We start from the raw sequence: 22657 nt of genomic DNA on the forward strand, positions 1-22657 counted from the left end.
TACAAATGGCCAACAAAAAGTGCTCTTCATGTGAAGCCAATTCAATAGAGTTTGATGTTAGTGTGCCACCAAGTAAAAGCGATACTCTACTTAACAAAAAATACATAGCCTTTATTAGGATTAAATCTGTTGATCAGTAGTTTTAAGTATCAAGAGTAATATTTACAGTACTGTTCAAAAGTTTGAGGTTGTTTAGATTTTATGATGCTTTTGAAAGGAGTCTCTTCTGCTCACCAAGGCTGCATTTATTTCGCCAAAAATACAGTAAAACAGTAGCCTGACTTCGTCATACTCGTATTCAATTGAGAATATGAGTCTGAGACCACTCCATTGGCCTTTGATTATGAGGCGTGTCTTAATCGAACCAGGGGAAAAAAACCACAACAACCACATGCTTTTCATTACGTCCCATCTTCTTAACTTAGCGACCGTCAGAGCCAGCTGATAAGTTACACTTTTGCCGAATATCTTTCCGATCAACAAATGCCTTAATTGCAGTGTTCTGTTTGTCTATTAAGATTAATGCGCTGTCGATTAATCAATCTGATTGGCCCGATCATTTTTTGCCTGATCATAATTACTCCTCAATGGATCGAGTCCAGACCGAACTTCCCGACCAAAAAATGTTGTGGGCGGAGTTCGGGCTGGCATCCAGGAGAGTAAAACAGTAATATTCTAAAATATTATTGCAGATTTTCTACTCAAGAAACATTTCTCTGCTTCTGTTCTCAGAATTGTGAGATGTAAAGTCCAATTATGAAAAAATGTCAGCCTTGGTTTTCCTCAGAATTGGACTTAATAATTCTTATGAGTTGGAATTGCGAGTCGGGGTGATCCGATCAGAATTGTGAGAAAAGTCTAAATTATCTTTTAAATTGTTTTATTCAGTGGTGGAAACAAGCTTCCATAGCATTGCACATACTGTATCTTTCACAGAAAAGCCAATCCCAGAACTCACTTCAATAAGCTTCAAGATGGCAGGTAAGAAAAATAGATTTATTTATTTTTTACAGAAAATATAATTATTTCAGCAAGGACACATTACATTTATCGAAAGTGACAGTAAAGACATTTATAATGAGTAAATATTTTTTTTTATTTCAATTAAAAGCTCTGTTGAACTTTCTATTCATCAAAGAATCCTGAAAAATATATTAATATAAAGAATCATGAAAAAAATATTAAGCAGCACAATGTTTTAGATAATAATAAGAAATGTTTCTTGAGTAGGAAATCAGAAATAATAATTTCCTACCGGTATATTGATATTTTTACTGTATTTTTGGTAAAATGAATGCAGCCTTGATGAGCAGAAGATAAGCATTTCAAAAGCATCAAAAATTCTGAACAACCTCAAACTTTTTAACTTTAGTGTAAATATTAATCAATAAAAAATGTCAGAATTGTGAGATAAAAAGATGCAATTACTTAATACTTGACGACATTACTTACAGTGTCAAATGCAAACTTTAGTTAGAATTATGCTGCCTGATTTTAACAACCTGTTCCTATGATGCCTTAAGCACCTGGCATGTAGGCAGCTCACTAGGGTTTGGAAACAGAGCTGTAAACTCTCAGATGCTTTCAAAAATATATATTTTTCTCAGTTCCAGAACCTCCTGATGACCTCACTTGCATTGAACAGGAAGTGAGCAGCATGTACGTGATATGGAAACACCCACCAGGCAGAGTGGATGGTTACAGGGTAGGGTGACTTTTTGATCATCCAATCAGTATCGAGATCTGTATAATGTAATTTGATAATTGTATAGTGTATTTTCGCATTTGGGATTTCTTTGATTGTTTTGATGGAATGAATGGGTCAGAAGGTTCAAGAGGCTATGTAGAATGAGTTATTATACTTTTTTTAAATTGTAAGCATGACTAGACTAGTTTTGGAGCCTTTGCACACCTGTTAAAACTTTCATACCGACCGTCTCAGCTGAAATGTAGCCTAGCAACACCCTGTAGTCTTGTGTGCTCGGGTTTCTGCCTTTCTCATAATACATGAGTGCCAATCCTTCATTTTACCTTACAAAGAGGGGGGATGTGTTTGAGTGTATGATGTAAAAATTCAATTTTGCAAATTTGAGATGATGTTTTTCATCTAGTGTAAAGTCTCCTTGGAAAAACCTGGGCTAAAGAGACTTCTATGTTTAATGAGCTCCTCACTTCTATGGTCACCCCTATTCTAGATTGGCCGTGCCAGCATCTCAGATCTTTGACTGGGCCACGAACATAATTTTTATGTACATTACTATTCAAATGTTTGACTCCTGGTTTCACAGACAAGGCTTAAGCCAAGTCCCAGGCTAAAATCGTTTGAGCTGGGTTTTTTTTGTTGTTGTTGTTTAGTGAAAGCAACGTGCACTGTTATAATAAGTATCATTGTTTTGTCTCAAGATGCAGATATTTTGCTAAAATGTCACAATTGAACAAATCCTGTCTTAATCTAAGAAGCCATGTCTGTGAAACCAGGCCTGGGGATTGTTTTGAGAAAGTCTCTCCGCCTGCTCACCAATGCTCCATTTATTTGTTCAAAAATAAAGCAAAAATATTGTTATTCCTGTGATTCAAAGCTGAATTGCATAAGGAAAGTTACTGGGTTACTGGTCTTCGGTGTCATGTGATCCTTCAGGAATTTCATTCTGATATGCTGATTTGCTGCTCAAGAAACATCATTATCATTTTTGAACTGCTTAATATTTTTGTAGAAATTGTGATACATTTTTTCCCACGAATATTTGCTGAATAGAAAGCTCAAATTTAACATTATACGTCTTTACTTTCACAAGTGATCAATATAATGTATCCTCGCTACTGTAAATAAAAGTTTCAATTTCTTTCAACAACAACAAAAAAATGTATACAGACCCCAAATCATTTAAACGAAAGTGTTTAAAGTTTATGCCTATACTTATTTTATTTCTGTTGCTTGCTTTATTTACATTTGTTCCATTTGTTAGTTGCGATATGGCCTCGCGGGTGACCATCCTCTGCAACACCAGGTTGATCTCCATGGAAACAGTGTCAGTATTCATGACCTGACCCCAGGAAGTGATTACAGGTTTGAGATCCAGTCCTTCCTGGGGTCAGATTTCAGCCAGACCACAGTCAAAAACATCTCTACTAGTAAGAATTTCCCAGAGATACTTTCTACTTTTGGTGTCATTACTATTATAGATATGAAAAAAAAATACAATACATAAACCCATATTAATAAAAAAAGGTAATTCTAAGCACTGATTTTTATTTTATTTTTTATTCCAGGGCCAGCAGGTGTGTGTTCACTCTCTGTGTCTCACGTCAACATCACATCAGCCACAGTGGCATGGGCACCAGCTGCTGGCTATTTTGATTTTTATAAAGTGACCATCAGTAATGGCTCTCAAATCTGGACGTTAGACGTGAGTCCACACTTGCAGGAGGTCACCGTCAATGGCCTGTGGAGCGGCTGCTCCTATAACACCACTGTACAACGCTTCAGAAACACCATCGGTGGAACCGCTGCCACCATCACTATACACACAGGTTAGAATGTTTCCCAAAATGCACTTGGCATAATGAAAGGAACTAATTCCTGTAATGTCAAATGAAGCTTTAATTGAACCGAGCTGAATCAATTTTAACTGAATAAAACTGATTCACCCTGCATTGAGTTACAATTGAGTTGCATTTGAAACTTGCACTGAACAGATCCAACATAATTTAAGGGAACCGAACTGCATTGAAACAAACTGAACCTTGTCCGTAAATTATATTACATTTCAATAAATTCAACGGAACTTAACTGAAATTAATTAATAATTTTGATTAAAAACAGTTAAGTTTGGCTTGGTTCAACAGCATTGAATTTTAACTGAATCAAACTGAATTGAACCAAACTAAAATGAATCAAATTGAACAATTTGAGTGAGTGAGTAAGCGGGGTGAGTGGGTGGGTGGGTGAGTGAGTTAGTAAGTGGGGTGTGTAAGTAAATGGGTGATTGATTGAGTAAGCGGGGTGGTTGGGTGAGTGAGTAAGTGGGGTGTGTAAAGTGAGTGGGTGGGTGAGTGGGTGGGTGAGTGAGTAAGTGGGGTGTGTAAAGTGAGTGAGTGGGTGGGTGAGTGAGTGGGTGGGTGAGTGAGTGAGTAAATGGGGTGTGTAAAGTGAGTGGGTAAGTGAGTAAGTGGGGTGAGTGAGTGAGTGGGTAAGTGAGTAAGCGGGGTGTGTAAGTGAGTGGGTGAGTGATTGAGTAAGCGGGGTGGTTGGGTGAGTGAGTAATTGGGGTGAGTGAGTGAGTGGGTAAGTGAGTAAGCGGGGTGAGTGGGTGGGTGGGTGAGTGAGTGAGTGGGGTGAGTGAGTGAGTGGGTAAGTGAGTAAGCGGGGTGAATGGGTGGGTGGGTGAGTGAGTGAGTAAGTGGGGTGTGTAAGTGAGTGGGTGAGTGATTGAGTAAGCGGGGTGGTTGGGTGAGTGAGTAAGTGGGGTGTGTAAAGTGAGTGGGTGGGTGAGTGGGTGGGTGAGTGAGTAAGTGGGGTGTGTAAAGTGAGTGAGTGGGTGGGTGAGTGAGTGGGTGGGTGAGTGAGTGAGTAAATGGGGTGTGTAAAGTGAGTGGGTAAGTGAGTAAGTGGGGTGAGTGAGTGAGTGGGTGAGTGGGGTGAATGAGTGAGTGAGTGGGTGGGTGGATGGATGGGTGGGTGAGTGAGTGAGTAAGCAGGGTGGGTGAGTGAGTGGGTGGGTGGGTGAGTAAGTGGGGTGTGTAAGTGAGTGTGTAGGTGAGTGAGTAAGTGGGGTGAGTAAGTGGGTGAGTGAGTAAGTGGGGTATGTAAGTGAGTGGGTGGGTGAGTGAGTGTGGTGAGTAAGTGAAAGTGAGTGGGTAAATGAGTGGGTGGGTGGATGGGTAAATTGGTGAGTGAGTCGGTGGGTGAGTGAGTGAGTGGGTGGGTGAGTGGGTGGGAGAGTGGGTAAGTGGGGTGAGTAAGTGAAAGTGAGTGGGTGGGTGAGTGAGTGGGTGGGTGGATGGGTAAATTGGCGAGTGAGTCGGTGGGTGAGGAAGTGGGGTGAGTGAGTGAACGTTAATCTAACCAAACCTGATTAAAATGAATGAAATTTAATTTAACCTTAATTAAACGAAAGTGAGATGAATTTAGTTTTTAGCGTTGTCTGTCTGTAAAATATATACTTGCTTTTTTAAAAAAATCTGTGTGTTTCAGTGCCTGCCAGTCCTGAAGGGTTGCGTGTGATCAGCGTGTCACCTCGTGCTTTCTCTCTCCACTGGCTTGCATCACCTGGATGTGATAAGAACTACCTGATCCAAGTGCATCCTGACCATGGCAATATTACCATCACCACAAAAACAGACAGCTACGTCCAGGTACACACTACCCCCCCACACACACACCCTGAGTCACTCACAGTCCTCTCCCACAGCCGTATGCCAGGTGTCAGGTAGAAGAGTATCCGTGTCAGCTGGGCGGAGTGTGTGGAGGAAGGTTGGAGAACAAGGGAGAGAGTGAAAGAGAGAGAAGACCGTTAATAATAGGTTTAGCATTGGTAGTGGGACTAGTTTGTTTCTGATCACTCGCATACCAGTGGTTAGTTACCCATTCAGCAGCTCTCTCTTAGTGAGGGGCCATCATGCCATCCTGTCTGCCCCTGCTGGTTATCCTGTACTCGGGCCTCGGTAACGTTCAGGTAGGCATCAATTGCATATTTGCATTGCATGGGTTTTGCATTACATGACATGCATTAAATACTCAAGATAGAAGAGTTGGATGCCATTCAGGAGTATATTGAGAATTATTTAATTATATATTTTTGTTGTAATTTGGATTCAAATTCCAATCTTTTGCTCAAATCACCAAATGAAAATAAAATTCCATCTCAGGAACTTAAAGAGATAACATTTAGCAACATTTTGAATCCCTGCAAAATAGATTTATTCTCTTAAATGTTTGCTGAACTCACACACACACACACACACACACTTTGGTCTGTTTGAGAGTGATGGTGAGACGCTATACGACCTTTGGAGGAATTCTTAAACTGGCTTGTGTTTCTTAGAATTAAGAAACACGGCAATTCTGCCACACAAAGACTTGAGTGTGTGATAAATATCACTGAACACTGACTCGTCTTCCTTGTGCGGGACTGTATCTTTGTAAAGGGTTTCTATTTGACATTGTATGCATTCATTTGTGGAGCATTCATAATTGAACATCATAATAACATTTCTAAAAGTTGCCATCAACAATTTAAAAGTTTAGCTTAAAACCTGTATGCTTAATTTTCAGCATCATTTATATTTTCTTTACTATTTATATTTTGCCCTGTGTAAACTTGAAAGTAACTTGCTTTAAAGTTTTATTAGTTATTTATATTGCAAAATGGCTCAGAAAAGTGAAATTAGTTCTAAGAAAAGCTCTTGCAACATTTCTAAGCAAATATATTGATGGATATTTTATTTATTTGCAGTGAAATTCATAGAAGTGTGGTATATATATATATATATATATATATGTATATATGTGTGTATATATATATATATATATATATATATACTGTATCACACACACACACGTTATGTAACGCATAATTATTGATTTGATTAATTTGATTTTACCATGTTATCTTGTTTTACTGGTGTTGTCAAGCTATTTTATCCTCTCATCTGATAAGACTATTGTCTTTCTGGAACAAGTGGTGTGACATCACGTATGGTAACTTAGCCTGCCACTGTTACATTACTCAACAAACTTTGTGTTTGTGAACATGTGACAGAAGACCACAAGAGATGCTTTTTAATATATGATTTATGTTAACAAATTATTTCTGGTTAAATTATTGCTAGTAATGGCTCAAGAAGATTCGCTTGCAAAGAGTGTGTTTGTTTGTGGGAGTGTCTGAGGTGCATGGATTATTGATGGTATCTGTAGATGTACAAAATTACTTGTGTTTTTGAGGGTGGTTTGATGCATGATGGTGTTTTGGAGTAATAATGCGATGTGTTTGATTTATGTAAGTCATTGTCTTCAGTCAGGCATAGCCATCGCTATTAGAATCACATTCATATACAGTATCTGATCGCATTCAAATTGTGATTTGTTTAGGATCTATTGCTGACTTTTTGGTTTTACTTGGGTTATGCTTCAGTTTTCTCAAAAGAGACATGTCTCAGCAATATGTTATGAGACATTACTATGCTTTATGCACTATAAATGAGCCTTTAATGACTATATTATTTGAAAAATTGTATATCATTGAGTAATGTAAAATGCAATAATCAAAATAAGCACAACATTTATTTCTCTACTAAAAAGATTTTTTACAATCCTGAAATTTTAGGTGCAAAACACTAACAAAATAGATAACTAGAAGACATAAGATGTTACCATTATAAAGGTCACTCTCAAAAACGGTTGACTTTTTTGCTTATAAAATGCTGAGTAGTTTAATTTCATAACATAAAAGCTTATGATATATACTAAAGCCTAATTAGTAATCATGTCAAAATTTTATGTTCTTTGTTATTTTAGTCTTGATTTTTTTCCACACCTATCATTTCCCTCTGATTTTAGGTAGAAGTTATGGGTAGGGTTACGTTTTGGGGTAGGAATGGGTGGACTGTATACATTATTTCTGATGATTAATTTTACCCCTAATTTTATGGTTAACCGCAGCTGCAGTCTCAAAATAAAAAAAAATAAAAAAATATATGTATTTTTTTATCTCAGTTCCTCAACTACCCTCTGAGAGTTTTTAAATTTACATTTATGCATTTGGCAGATACCTTAATCCAAAGGAATACACATTGCGTTAAATGCATACATTTTTATAAGTTCAAGAATGTAAATATTGCTGGTAATCGAACGCATGATTTTTGTGTTGCTAGCACCATGCTGTACTGTTTGAGCTTTAGGAACGCACACAAAAATGAAACCAAAACCATTAAAAACAATTAAACAAATGATTAAAAATAGTCGTTAAACACGGTTTTAAAAAATAATTTGTTATTTATTTTTGATGTAATGTGTGAGAATGTGTGTGATTGTGATTGTATTGAATCCAATTAGTGTCAATTTGACCTGCAACATAAAAATTGGACACAGAATTTGAAACACACCGTAATACAAGGGAACACTAAGCATCTTTTATATTATCCAATATAAAATTTTATAGAATTCTGTCTTTTAAATGTTGGATTTTATTTATTTATTTATTTATTTTTTCAAGAATCATATCTGTTACCATATTTGAGAATGACCCATATGTTCATTGTAGACGTAGTCTATGTTTGTCCTGTATACAGTATGTATTGTGTCTATTCTGTGTTTTAGGCTCAAGTGTCCAGTGTAACCCCTGGAACATCATACACCATCACGGTCAATGCAGTGGCCTCGTCAGGGTTCAGCTCACCTGTCAGCCGAATACTTGTCACCACTATTGAGTCATGTAAGTCTGTGTATTCCATTCTTAAACCACTATCTTTTTTCAATAAAAATGATGCCTTCCTTTTGTTATTTATGTTTATTTCCCCATAGTTATATATTTTCCTCTAGACTACCTCCTGTTTTTGTTTTTAAGTTTCACTTTATCAAAATTCTAAATTCAAAATTCAGTCAAACAAATGTTGTAAATAATAATGCCACACTAACACAAATTCTCTAAATTACCATAAATAAAACAATGTAATATGTAATAATGTAATGTACATGAATCCATATGGACTTTTTTTTCCATTTGAAGTATGTGTGTACATTTATGTTTGCATAATTGATGCTGATTCCAGGCTTTGACGGGTTGGTATCATATTTCCCGGGTCGCTGGTTTGCTCATCCATACGAGAATGGCATTGGCGGGTCACGCTTTCTGATAGCTTTATATTGTTATTCTCCTAAATGGCTGACACCTCCACAACAACAGATAGCTGTTAGCAAGCCAAGCACCTTCTGAAAGACCTCTGCATTTGATAATGACCTGGACGATATTATATCTAGGTCAGAGTAACAACATCCGTCCTGCTTCATTGCAGAAGATGAGGATATAATGGCAACACAAATGAAAGAAGTGACAATCACTTAAAAAAACGACATGGAAAAAAATGCTGTAATCAACCAATTCGAATCAAGTAATCAATAAAGCTGTCATAAAAATAGGATAAAATATCAAATGCATCATAAGATTCTCAGTTTTTTTTTTGTGTTCATATGTTTGTGTATGTAGTGCCTGCGGCCCCCTCTAAGCCAGAAGGCGAGCGGGTTGGTTCCAATGGAATCCTGCTGTCCTGGCGGATGCCGATGCCCCTTGACCCCACAATTCACTCATTTGTCATCAAATACAAGGAGATGTGTCCATATCCCGACCCTACCTTCACTGAGGTCATCAAGGGACTGGACGTCCCAGAAACTCTTCTGAACACACTCACCCCTGGAGCAACCTACAACATCAAGGTGCTCGCTTGATCTTCACACATTTCATTAGTTTATGTGAAAGCAAAAAATTCACAAAGTCTAATTTAACCATGGCATATATTTTCACATTAGAACACAACACAATAATATAAAATGCACTTGTAGGAACTGTTAAAAGGAACTAAATTGAACTAACAAATGACTCAGACTTGAAGGAAATACCAGTTCTCGACCCAGCCACAAATGTATCGTTCAGAAAAACTATAAAATTAAAGTGTCAAAAATAATAGTTTGTGGTTAAAGCTCACGAAGAACCAGCACACTCCGGTGGATAGTTTCTAAATGTCACAAAAATACATCCTCAAAATTACCTGGCAAGACATCCTTAATGAAATTTCTTGTCATTTGTTCTCTCATTTGGCCAATGTTCTCCAGTTTTCCATCATCTTTTGCATGTTTGAACCCTTTCAGCAGAGACTGTATGATTTTTGAGGTCCATCGTTTCACACTGAGGACAATTGAGGGACTCAAACACAACTATTAAAAAAGGTTCAAATGTTTACTGATGCTCCAGAAGGAATCATGATCCGGTAAGAGCTGGGGGGTGAAAACTTTTGAACGGCATGAAGATGTCCCTATTTTTCTTTTGTTTAAATATCTATAAAAAAAAATTAAAAAGGTTTCAACCCTCACCTCTTACTGCATTGTGTTTCCTTCTTTTATTTTTATAAATTGATTAAAAAAATCTTGTGGACTATGTAAACATCTTTATTATATATCTTAAAGGTGCTTTAATCCAAAACATTTTTTGTCACATACAGCAAACATCTCCTCACTATCCGCTAGCTGCCTGTCCCCTAAACACACTTTAAAAAAACGCAGTCTCTGTAGACAACCCAAGCTCCACAAACGGCAACTAAAACAAACTGTGGCAACCCGCTCTATGAAACATAACAAACTGTTCCAGCCAACTGACAATAATTATTTGGAGGTGGGGTTTGGGGGGGGGGGATAGTGCTCGCCGTGAACACATGAAGGGGGGTGTGGAGGAGAGAGTAGCATGAAGAGGGAAGTTAGATTATAACTCTTTATGTTTGATATGACTGACACACGACCAAAGAGACGACGTTCCGATAAATGCAAAAATACAAAGAAGAGGGAAAGGATAAGGAACGCACAAAGTCCCGAATTTACTTTGCAAAAGCCTTTGAAACTTGCCGAGAACTCAGTAGCACCTCATTGCAGTACACGAGGTCCAAGGGGCGGAGTCGGATCCAGATCTAAGGGGTGGAGATGGGTAGGATTAGAGATGGAGTTAGGGATCAGGGGGTGGGGATGGGTAGGTTTAGGGGTGGGTTTAGGGATCAGGAAAAGACATGGCTAGGTTTGGGGGTGGGGTTAGGCAACAGGGGGCGGAGATAGTAGGTTTAGGGGTGGGGTTAGGCATCAGGGGGCGGGGATAGTAGGTTTAGGGGTGGGATTAGGCATCAGGGAAAGAGATGGGTAGGTTTAGGGGTGGGGTTAGGCATCAGGGAAAGAGATGGGTAGGTTCAAGGGTGGGGTTAGGCATCAGGGGGCGGAGATGGTAGGTTTAGGGGTGGGGTTAGGCATCAGGGGCGGAGATGGTAGGTTTAGGGGTGGGGTTAGATATCAGGGGTTGGAGATGGGTAGGTTTAGGGGTGGGTTTAGGGATCAGGGAAAGAGATGGGTAGGTGTAGGGGTGGGTTTAGAGATCAGGGAAAGAGATGGGTAGGTTCAAGGGTGGGGTTAGGCATCAGGGGGCGGAGATGGTAGGTTTAGGGGTGGGGTTAGGTATCAAGGGGTGGAGATGGGTAGATTTAGGGGTGGGTTTAGGGATCAGGGAAAGAGGTGGGTAGGTTTAGAGGTGGGGTTAGGGATCAGGGAGTGGAGATGGGTAGGTTTAGGGGTGGGGTTAGGGATCAGGGGGTGGAGATGGGTAGGTTTAGGGGTGGGTTTAGGGATCAGGGAAAGAGGTGGGTAGGTTTATGGGTGGGGTTAGGCATCAGTAAGTAGCAAATCTCGATAGGTCGCATGAATTGTGAGAACACCTGTTGAAGGGCTTCCAATCCAACATTCAGGTAGCTCTGTTTTTGCTGGACAGGTGGGTAAATCCAGTTTGGTTTTTATAAATGGACTTTTATGTTCGGCTAACAAACACAAGGATATAATTGGATAGAACAATGCAGTCAGTGCTAATTTTGGTGAATACAACATATAGGTTTCTAGCAGCTGTAAATGATCACTCAAACCTACAGTAGGGCGTCCTTGTTTGGGAGCTAAAGTTATAACCTCAAAACGAAACGTTTTATCGTTAGCTCTGGTAATGTTTCTCTTTTTCTGCATTATATGAAAGTATTTATCTAACCTGGCAACATTACACCTTGAATGAAGTAACATTATCAGTAAAACTACAGGTGGATGAAAGGTCTAGCTAGACTTCGTTTTGTTTGACAATACTTCGAATGTGAACAAGAAGTGACATCACCCAACATCGCTTAGAGCACCTTTAATTAGGACAGTACTAAATAAATAATAACATGCATTTTGTATGATCCCTCTTACTTTGTTAAAATAATTAACATTTAGCAGATTCTGAAAGGTGTATGCAAACTTTTGAGCACAACTGTATATTGAAGGAATGTGCTAATTTATACCAGCAAGAATGCATTAAATTAGGGGTGGGTGGGTAAACAAGGGGGTGATTTCCATCCAACTCCTTGCTAAAATTCTGATGGGACATCATGAGAAACTACCTTCCATACACTCTACAAAGACTCCCAATGTCTAAATATCATGGGAAATTCTATAGATTTCCAATTCCTTTCAAACTCCAAAGAACTCTAGGCTTCTTATTGAAGAATGGTGCAATATCCCACAGTTAAAGTTCAGAATTTCACTATTCCCCAAAGAAACTGTAGCTCTTTTAAGGCAAAAGCACAAGTCCTGGAAATTAATACAATTATAGATGTTGTTACTTATATTATATCTAACCCATGTATATCTGAAATGTTAGAGCCCCCTTAACTTCCCTTTTTAGTGTTTTCCATTTATTTAATGTCTTTGTGGGGTAATGTTTTGTCACCCAATGAAACGGCAGCAAACAAAAACTTTTCTGAAAATGGTTTTCATTAAACTGGTCCAGCGTTCAGCAGACACCACTGGATTAACTGTCCATGGGAAAGTTGCCAGTGGCCTCTATTCCATTGATCTCACTCAATAATTTATCAACTGTGAATTATTCATGTCCTACAGAGAACTCTGGATCCACGAGGGATCTCTGTTTTCCCTCATTTGTCTCGTGAATTCATTGGCTGGGTACACCGTGAACTCTGAATTGACTCTTTGAGCTTTTGTGTGAGCGTGTTTGTATGTGTGACGGTTTTTGATGGATCTGTTGTCTGGAGTAGATCATCTTGCATTGGAATCTTCATTCACAGTGTCTTTATATCCACCTCTGCTAAGTCATGGTGATAAATCAACCAGACGTTCTTATACTGTGTGCGGTTTGAGTATATTGCTTTTTAAAAGCTCTTCTGTCTTTTCTTTATAGGTTGCAGCAATAAACAAAGCAGGAACTGGACCCTTTAGCCAATCTCTTTACTACAAAACAGCAGAGGCCCGTAAGCACTATCCATGTATCTCATATAACTTGTTTTCAAAACCCTAATGAGGTGCTTTACTGTCTAGAGAGGTAGTTACCATCAAAGGTGCAATATTGCATGAGCAATATTGTTAATGATCACACATATAAAACACAATTGGCTCTCCTCCTGTGAAGTGCATTGAAGTCTACTTTTAGCCTTCTATTCATCAAAGAATTATGAAAGAAATGAATCACAGTTTCCATAAAAATATTAAGCAGAAAAAGCGGTTTTCAACATTGATAATAAGACCTGTTTCTTGAGCAGCAAATAAGCATATTAGAATTATTTCTGAAGGATCATGTGACACTGAAGACTGGAGAAACGATGGTGAATAAATCAGAGGAATAAATCACATTTTATATTAAAATAGAAAATTATGGAAGCTTGTTTCCACCACCAAAAAATAATTAAAAAAGTAATTGCAACACAATTCTGACTTTTTTCTCAGAATTGATTGATATAAAGTCGCAATTGTGAGCAACTCAATGACTTGCGAGATATAAACTCGCAATTGCGAGAAATGTCTATAACAGGTAATTGTGAGTTTATATCTCACAATACTCACTTAATCTCACAATTCTGACTTTATAACAGGCAATTGTGAGTTTATATCTCGCAATTCTGAGTAAATTGAGAGATAAAAAGTCGCAATCATCTTTTAAAATGTTTTATTCTGTGGCGGAAACAAGCTTCCATAGAAAATGTAAAGCTCTTTTAAATTGTAATAATACAGTTTTTCAAAATATTACTTAGTTTAGTGAATTTACTGTTTACCGACTTTTTGAGCATTGACCAGCATAAGAGACTACTTAAAACAAAAAAAAATTAAAAAATCTTACTGACCCCTAGCATAATTTTGCTACCTAGTGAGTAATGTGGTGACTAAGTGGGCAGCTCATTGGGTTTCAAACAAATGTGTAGAATTCATTCGATTTGAACGTATATTTTCATTCTGCTTGTTAGAGTGTGTATATGTTTTAATCCATGTGTTAATGTTCAATCTCAGCCCCTGGTCTGGTGTCAAACCTCACAGCTTTTGCTGATGATCACACATCAGTGTTAGTGACATGGTTTCTCCCAGTACGCATCAATGGCCTTATCGCTAAGTTCGCAGTGAAAGTCAAACATGCCCGAACAGGCCAGATCGTCCGCACGCTGGAGCTCAATGCAGAGGACATCATGAACGGAGCTCTGCCTCACTGCAACGTACGTCTTTGCTTGTATTAATGTTTATATGAAATGATACAAGACACCTGAACCAAATTCAAACCACCATAGAGTTATATGCATTGATCTACCAGTCTTTTACAATTAGTTTCAGTTGTTTATGTGTCTCCTAGGATGCAGCAGACATCTTATCTCGTGGAACTCCAAGCCCGTCCGAGTCTTCCCAGTTGACGTCTGCTGCTCTCCCCTCTGTAACACTCTCAGCTGTTCCCCCCGCCTCCGTCTGGAGCGTTCCAATCAGTGTAAAGATTGATGAGCTCCGCCCCTACACACCTTACGTGTTTGAAGTCTCTGCCTTCACCAGTGAAGGGGAGGGACAGATTGCCAGCACTATGGTCCGCATGCCGGAAGCTGGTATGCTATCACACACACTTTATTCTTTTACATATATATATATATATATATATACATAACTGGTTAAAGTCGAAATGAATGCTTCTATTCAGCAATGATACATGATTTTGATCAAAAGTAAAAGCATTCATATTGGTATAAAATATTTCTATTTCAATGCTGTTCTTTCTATTCATCAGAATCCTCAAAAATCATATCTCGTTTTCTACAACAATATCAAGCAGCACAAATGTTTCAAACACTGAAAATAGTAGAACATGTTTTTTTCTGGAACACCATAAAAACATTTACCATATTTTTGATCAAATAAATGCAGCCTCAGAGATTTCTTTCAAATATATCAAAGAAATCCTACCGTCCAACCCCAAATGTTAATCAAAATTAAGTCTATTTACTTGCATGAATGTTTTTTATATAACAATACATGAAATTATAAAAATACCTGACAAAACAGAAGCTAAATTGTGTTGAAAATTCTGTTTTATGTTGTCTTGTTCAAATAATCGCAATTTCCACAATTATATAATCTGATGTTTCTGTAACAAATCAAAAATGTAAAGACAAAAATGTGTGTTGCAGCCCCTGAAGACCCGCCACAAAATGTTGTTTTAAGAAACATCACTTCTAAATCTCTGTCTTTAACTTGGGACCCACCAAAGATCACCACAGGACGATTCAGTTACGTCATCCAGCTCCACAGCTCTGAAGGTAACACTTTCTGACACCCCATGACCATCACACCAATGTCTTTACCACTGAAGGGATAGTTCACCCAAAAATTTTAATTAGCCCATGATTTACTCACTCTCAGGTCACCCGGTGTATATGACATTCTTCTTTCAGACGAGTACAATCTGAGTTATTTGAAAAAAATGTCCAAGCTTTGTAATGGCAGTGAATGGCTGTTTCTATCTATCCATCATAAAAGTGCTCCACACATCTCCAGGGGGTTAATAAAGGCCTTCTGAAGCGAAGCAATGTGTTTGTGTAAGATTCGTATTTATCATGTTACAAAGTAAAATTATAGCTTCCGGCCAAATGGCCATACACGGCCTTCTTGCGTGTAAAGTGTAACTTACGCATCTTGTGATGTTAGAAGTCCGTCATGGTGTAGCGTAAATATCAGCAATACGTCGCATTACTCGCATAAGTTGTGCTTTAGACTTGCGTACAATCTAACCTTTGCGCCATGACGCACAAAAATGTGCGTTGCAGCCACATTTTACTTCTAACGTCACAAGTTGCGTAAGTTGCTCTTTAGACACAAGTAGACTGTGTCTGGTCGTTTGGCTGGAAGCTTGTTATTTAACTTTATAAAGTTTTAAATATGAATAGTTTTCTCACACACACTCATCGCTTCACCTCAGAAGGCCTTCATTAGTCTCCGGAGCCTCATGGAGCACTTTTATGATGGATAGATGCAGGTTTACAGTATAATGGATAGATGCACTTGAATGGACTGCCATTCACTGCCATTACAAAGTTTGGAAGAGCCAGGACATGTTTTAAAATAACTCTGATTTTATTAGACTGAAAGAAGGATGACTTGTGGGTGAGTAAATCATTGGCTAATTTTAATTTTTGGGTGAACTATCCCTTTAATATTGTACTCAGATAGACACCACACACAATCCCTTAACCTAAACCAGTTGGATGGCCTTGCGTTTAGGTTTAGCACACATTCTCCAGACTACTTAGTTCAAAGCACATCCTCTTTTTGTTTGTATATTAATGTGGTGCATTTATATGTGTATTTCAGGGTTAATTAGTGAGAACGGCACAATCGATCAAGGTTTTATTTACACTGGACTGACTCCATACACACAATACTACATCTATGTGATGGCCAAATCCTCGGGGGCCACAGGACCGGCAGCAGTGGTCAACATTACAACAAAAGCAGAAGGTAAACACACAAACACACATGTGTTTTCATGTTTTATGGAGACTTTCCATAGAAATAATGATTTTATTCTGTGCAAACTGTATATTCTATTCCCCTACACTTATCCTACCCATCACAGAAAATGTCTCGTTTACATATATGGCATTACCTGAGGGAGAGAAGAGAGACGTATAGGTAATGACTGACCAATAGGAATCTCGCTAGAGAGGCAATCTATACTTCGAGTGAAACTAAAACAAGCCAATACACACACGAACGAAACATAGGATTCTCCACCCGGCCCTTTCCTGGGGGATGGAGCGATGCAGTCATCGTCTCCTTGAGAGCAGTCCCCTCAATCTCTGGGTGGTCTGTCCGTCTGCATGCCACTGACTTTGCCGCCCTTCTTGGCGGGGGCCTGGATGGTTGGGGTGGCCTGCCTGTGGCTGGCTCCACGGCGCTGTTTAGGTAGGGGCTGCTGCTGCGGCACGGGAGCAAGGGCAGAAGCAGGAGGATGCCCCTGGTGACGAGCAGAATGAGGAGCCCCAGGAAGGAAGACACGGTTCTCCACTCCAAGTGGAGTTATAGCACAGCTGCATTGCAACGGGCCGTTCCACTGGCGTGATACGCGTGTATCCCTTAGCTGCCCTGCCATCAAGGGTGGTGAGGGAGTAGGAGGCACCGGAAAGGTTTCTGGCAGTGAAAGGTGCTGTCCACGTCCCTGTGAGCTCCTCATCCACCTCCGGGAAGAAGGGCACTGGAGTGGGTTGCTGAGAACCAGAGTGCGCCACCCCAAGATACCAATGATTACCAATGAAAAGACGCAAACTATCTGTGTATGCTCTTTAAGGAACTGCTCTCACAAGTGCTGAGGCACACGGGGGAACAGCCACCGTGATCACAGACAGGAATGTGCACCCATCTGTGCGCGCTCTCTCTCTCGCTGCTTACCAAAACAGCTTTTCCGTGCTCTCACCAGCCATTAAAACAGCTTTTACTTACTCAGGAAGAGAGAGAGGGAGAAAAAGGGTTGGCTCCGAAGCAAAAAACTTAGGCTATGTTTACATGGAAACGATTCTGAAGAGACAACGCAAAAGTGGCGTTGCGTCATCACGTTTAGACGAGCGTTTTGTGTGGGAAATCTGCGTGCAAATGTTGATGCAAAAGTGTGTGAAATTCAATGTAGTATGCACTTCAGGCGGCTAGGAGTGCATACTACAACAACACCAAGTCCATGCGCCTGCGTACAACCTTCACTGTCAAGCAGACATTTGCGTTTTTACGTTTACACGGGAAACCGGCGGTGGAGCATTTTTAAGATTTCCACTCTGGAGGGTGGTTTAACTTTTTTGCATTTTTAAGCCTCAAAAACGCCGTCGCCGTGTAAACGAAAGGCACATCCGATAAAACATTTTTACATTTTCACCCGGAACCGTTCTTGTGTAAACGGGGCCTTTAGTGCTACCCCAGCAGCTGCTCGTTTATACCCGTGTTAATGAGGTCATGCAGCTGAGGCAAATGATTGCACGCCAATGTGTATTGTTTTACAGTCATGACCTACGTTGTAGTGACTGACCAATATGGAACATTCTGCAATTTTACATTTTTCAAAAAATATCACTTAGTAGGATTTATAAGCCTTTTCCTTATAGGGACCAAAAATTTCCCCATAAGGATTTCAGATATTGCCATCTTAATCCAACATATTGTCACTATAATACAGGGTTTACCAGGCAACCCACCCACTCACATGCGCGCGGCTTACCAGGACATCAGACTCACTCTTACCCAAATCCAAACCGCTATAAAAGAACATTTTTGCTTTCTTATGTGAAAAAAAAGATTTATTTAATGATTAATATTGTTTTCCAGTTTAGTATGTCCCCATATTTTCCTAAAGCGAGTTTTTATCAGATGTATGATGTATTTCATTGTTTTTTGTAAACCTTTAGACATTATATAATATTAGATAAAGATAACCTGAGTGAAAAAAGTATATAACTGAACTGATTTTGTTAAAAAAAAACGACTGTCAAATTATTACCGTCAAGTTAAACTGAAAGTATTATAAATGAGTAGTGGCTGCTGAAAATTCACCTTTGACATTATAAATGAACTAGTTTTCTATTCAAATACATTTTATAATATTTTAAGTTGTAATAATATTTCACAATATCACTTTTGATCAAATAAATGCAGCCTTGGTCGGCATATGAGACCGGCCCAAAACGTTGCAATAGTAATCAAAATTAAGTGTATGCATTACCTAGATGAACCCTATTTAGCTGTACTGACTGCAACTTAAAGAAGCATTAAATCACTTTTGATTCCCCTGATGTGGAACTGCTTTTGTTTTTTTTTCTCGCCATTTTCTTACTACATGACCCAGCTAAACTTTAGCTGTGAATTATCGATGAATTGCCACACACATCTAAATTCATGATTTTCCACTACAGTGGAGGATTAATGGTTCCTTCAGTTGTGGCATTCAGGTTTTCCTCACATGACCTAATTTTGATTGATTGTTGGTGTTGCGTTTTCTCAAACTGTGTTTGTGTATGCTTGAAGGAGGCATATTGGGAGCCATGTTGACCAAAGCAATTCCATTTTTTTAACTCATCTGTAGGCTCAGGGAATGTGTACGTGTTTGTGACTTCTGTAAGTGTTCAGACTTGGGGGTCAAAATAAGTGAGAGTTATAAATTAGGTTTATATTCAGCTGGTCTGGTTGTAATTAAGTCTGTCTGAAATCAGCTATCTCTAATTATACCTTTAATTGGGTTACTTTAGCTGGAGGAAATGGCTTTTTCATACAGAGCCAAGTTGTTGCTGCATAGCTGAATGCTCATTAAATGCATGGAAAAACAAGAAAGGTTATTTGTTCACTTAGGGTTGCTTTTATCTAAAATTAGATTTTGGTCAAAAGCCTCAAAGCATCCAATGCCAAAAATATGTGATAAATAAAGGGCTTTATTTTCTCAGCAATGTATTGTACAATTGGAAATATTTATCAGTAGTTCTTAATGGACATTATTTATCCAACCATGGATTTACTGTCCATACTAGTTTCCGCCAGAAAAAATGGTGACGATCACGTTCGTTTTACTGACATTTTGATGATATGCGGGTCAAATATCACCTCATAATTAGTCAAGTTGAGGAAAACTGGAGGCAGGCTATGTATCTTAAAAAATGAAGAAGAAAAAAATCAGGCCGTACTGACTGCAACATGTTTATTAGCCTAACATTTAAATAGAAGGGAAAAAACATGAATGTCCGATTGGTGTCAATCAATGGCAATTGTTTTTACTATGGTTTCACATTCATAGTTTAACAAACCAGTCCCCCTTCCCCACATAAAATATCTGAATAGTAGCCTCAAGCGAACTTAATTATACACTCTAAGTATGTCTCATTTAGCTGGAAACATTTAAATTGGCCACTGTGAAATGACTCCTTGTCAAATGAACTGACAAACAAATGACTAGGCCTATAACATTGTCTCGCGTCATTTTAGGCTACTTTTTACACTGTTAAATACAGCCTTGTTGAGCATGTGTTCAGTCACTGTGTTCATTCACTCGTTGCGAAGTCTTGTTGGTGTTACACTGCACTCACTTTGATTCTTGGAGCATTAAATAACAGAAGACTTCGCTACAAGTGAATGATCACACTGGATTTAAATAGGCTAACATTAACGAGATAATGACGGTTGGTTGCAGTAATCAGAACATGAGTCCAGGCAATGGATTATAGGAAATATAGTTCATGAAGCGGTAAAGGAGACTCATGAATTGTACTCTAGTGGTTATCATAGGGACTCCAGCAGGCTGGTGTAACAATAGGTTTCTTTAAATAATATATATATATGTACTTTTATTTAAAGAAACTAGGAGTGACAATTTGTTGTCGTGTGTTATTAAAGCATGTTTTATTTTTTAAAAAATGCTCTTAATTTTATTTTAAAGCATTTTCTAACTAATTTTAAGTCATATTGTGACTCCCTCAGAACTTTGCTGAGAGCCTTGGCTAAGTATACGGCAAGGTGTGTTAATAACTGTGTGTGTTTGTGGTTTATTTATCTCCATGTTAGCCCCGAATGCTGTGTCTCATCTGACAGCAGAGGCTGTGGACTCCACGTCGGTTCGTCTGTCCTGGAGATCCCCGAGCCAACCAAACGGCTTGATAAGCCAATATCGGATTCTAGTGCTGTACCGTACTATGCTTGTACAGAACATCACCCTAATAGGACAGGTAGAACAATAAATTACACTAGCCTGCGCACACTCACTCTATTTTGTTTGGTTTAGCTTCTCTGATTTTATGTTGTTGTTACAGAACGCTGTCTCTCAACAACTTCGTCGCAATGCAAGGTCACTTGACATCACCACAGAATCTGCATTCACTCTCACCTCACATGGAACATTTCTGACTTTGGGTCGCGGTCTTACCAACACTGACTCGGAACTAACCTCTGACCTTCCTTTGACCCCAAGCACCCCCCACACGCCTCCACCCTGGCTCACAGTTACCCACGACAGAACCAATGCATCTGTTCTGGCTGAGACTGAGGCTGTAACCGAGGACCCTTTGACTGATTTTTCACCTCTTACTCTAGGCACTGACCAACCGCCATTGGTTAACTTAAGCCCCTCCCAGCCCCGTCGTGTCACTAGGGCAGTGGCCACAGATTACACCCAGCAGCAGACGAACCTCCCAACAAGAGCTGCCACTACCATTGGAATAGAAGGTAAATAACGCCTCCCACTGACTCCATCCACTATGACCTCACTCACATTTCAAGGTTTTTGCGATTTGGATATTAATAGTACTGTTTAAATCACAATTATAATAACAACTCATAATTTTGTAAGTAGGGATAAAGTTTAAAATCCCCATGTATAAAGTTTTTTCAGTAATGTCATTTTGAATAAACCTTTCAAGACAGAACTACTGTGTTTTTTTTTAGCCATTGTTGCCATACAAAAGATACCGAAACAAGTATTTTACTCTTATTTACTATTTTATATGTAAATGATGATATTTTTAAACTCTTTATTAAAGACTTTTGTTTAATCACAATGTAGAAAATGAAAGGGAAATTAAAAAACATGGGCAATGAAAAAGTGGGCTGTTATTTGTGCTTTCTTTTTCTGATTGGTTGTGCCCGTGTGCTGTGTTTTGATTGACAGTTCAACCAGCCATTGAGGAGACAGCAGACCTGTCGTCTGATCACATCATGTATGTGGTTAGAAGGCTGAGCCCTTTCACAGAGTACATATTTAGCGTGTCTGCAACAAATATTATTGGAGATGGACCTTCCTCACAAGTAACAGTGAAAACAACTGAACAGGGTAAAATACTTTCAAAAATCCTGAGTAATTCAGTAGTTATAAATATAATGCAACGGTATAAAGTAACCCCAGTGCTTTCCCACAGTGCCAAGCTCTGTTCAGAACGTGTCCTATCAGAATCTTACCTCCACCTCTATCCGTGTTACCTGGGAGCCACCCCTCAACCCCAACGGCAAGATAACGCACTACGCTATGTACGCACAAAATCTCCTCACAAACCAGGAATTACGACTGATGACGGACAACACCACTGCGGTGCTCACAGGTAAAATTGACCAAAAGGGACAACAAAGACATTTCTAAAGTTACGAAAGATGACATTTTTTGTTCATCAAATAATCCTGGAAAAAAGCAGCACAGTCGTTTTCAACATTGAAAATAATCAGCAAATCAGCGTATTTGAGTGATTTATGAAGGATCATGTGACACTGAAGACTGGAGAAATTCAGCTTTGCATCACAGGACTAAATTGCATTTTGAAATATATTGCAATAGGAAACAGTTATTAGATATTGTAATAAAATTTCACAGTACTCCTGTTTTTACTGTGGTTTGGTCAAATAAATGCATCCTTGGTGAGCGAAAGAGATATTTAAGGCATTTCTAAGTGTCTCAAGTGTTTAAGAGGTCAATGTATGACACTATTCATGGTCATATCCACAGGTCTGGACAAGTACAGCAGTTATAAGGTGCGTGTGGCGGCATCTACAGCTGTGGGGGAAAGCCCCATGACCGATGAAGACTACATCTTTGTTGTGACACTAGAGGATGGTATTGAGACA

The 22657-nt window shown here is 38.9% G+C and overlaps 1 protein-coding gene across 1 annotated transcript in view; it reads left to right on the forward strand.

Annotated features, from left to right (window-relative positions):
• Positions 1-22657, forward strand: part of ptprq (protein tyrosine phosphatase receptor type Q) — a 69054-nt gene that overhangs the window by 19065 nt on the left and 27332 nt on the right. The window contains exons 15-30 of the mRNA XM_039654369.2: positions 1608-1705; positions 2967-3132; positions 3271-3531; positions 5195-5355; positions 8318-8432; positions 9204-9430; positions 12963-13032; positions 14063-14262; positions 14397-14637; positions 15217-15345; positions 16397-16543; positions 20615-20775; positions 20860-21271; positions 21714-21875; positions 21961-22140; positions 22539-22646. Coding sequence (XP_039510303.2) covers positions 1608-1705; positions 2967-3132; positions 3271-3531; positions 5195-5355; positions 8318-8432; positions 9204-9430; positions 12963-13032; positions 14063-14262; positions 14397-14637; positions 15217-15345; positions 16397-16543; positions 20615-20775; positions 20860-21271; positions 21714-21875; positions 21961-22140; positions 22539-22646 — 2838 coding nt within the window. The remainder of the gene's footprint in view (positions 1-1607; positions 1706-2966; positions 3133-3270; positions 3532-5194; positions 5356-8317; positions 8433-9203; positions 9431-12962; positions 13033-14062; positions 14263-14396; positions 14638-15216; positions 15346-16396; positions 16544-20614; positions 20776-20859; positions 21272-21713; positions 21876-21960; positions 22141-22538; positions 22647-22657) is intronic.

Source organism: Pimephales promelas, chromosome 10 (assembly GCF_988280905.1).
Source record: "Pimephales promelas chromosome 10, fPimPro1.hap1.1, whole genome shotgun sequence".
NCBI classification, from domain to species: domain Eukaryota; kingdom Metazoa; phylum Chordata; class Actinopteri; order Cypriniformes; family Leuciscidae; genus Pimephales; species Pimephales promelas.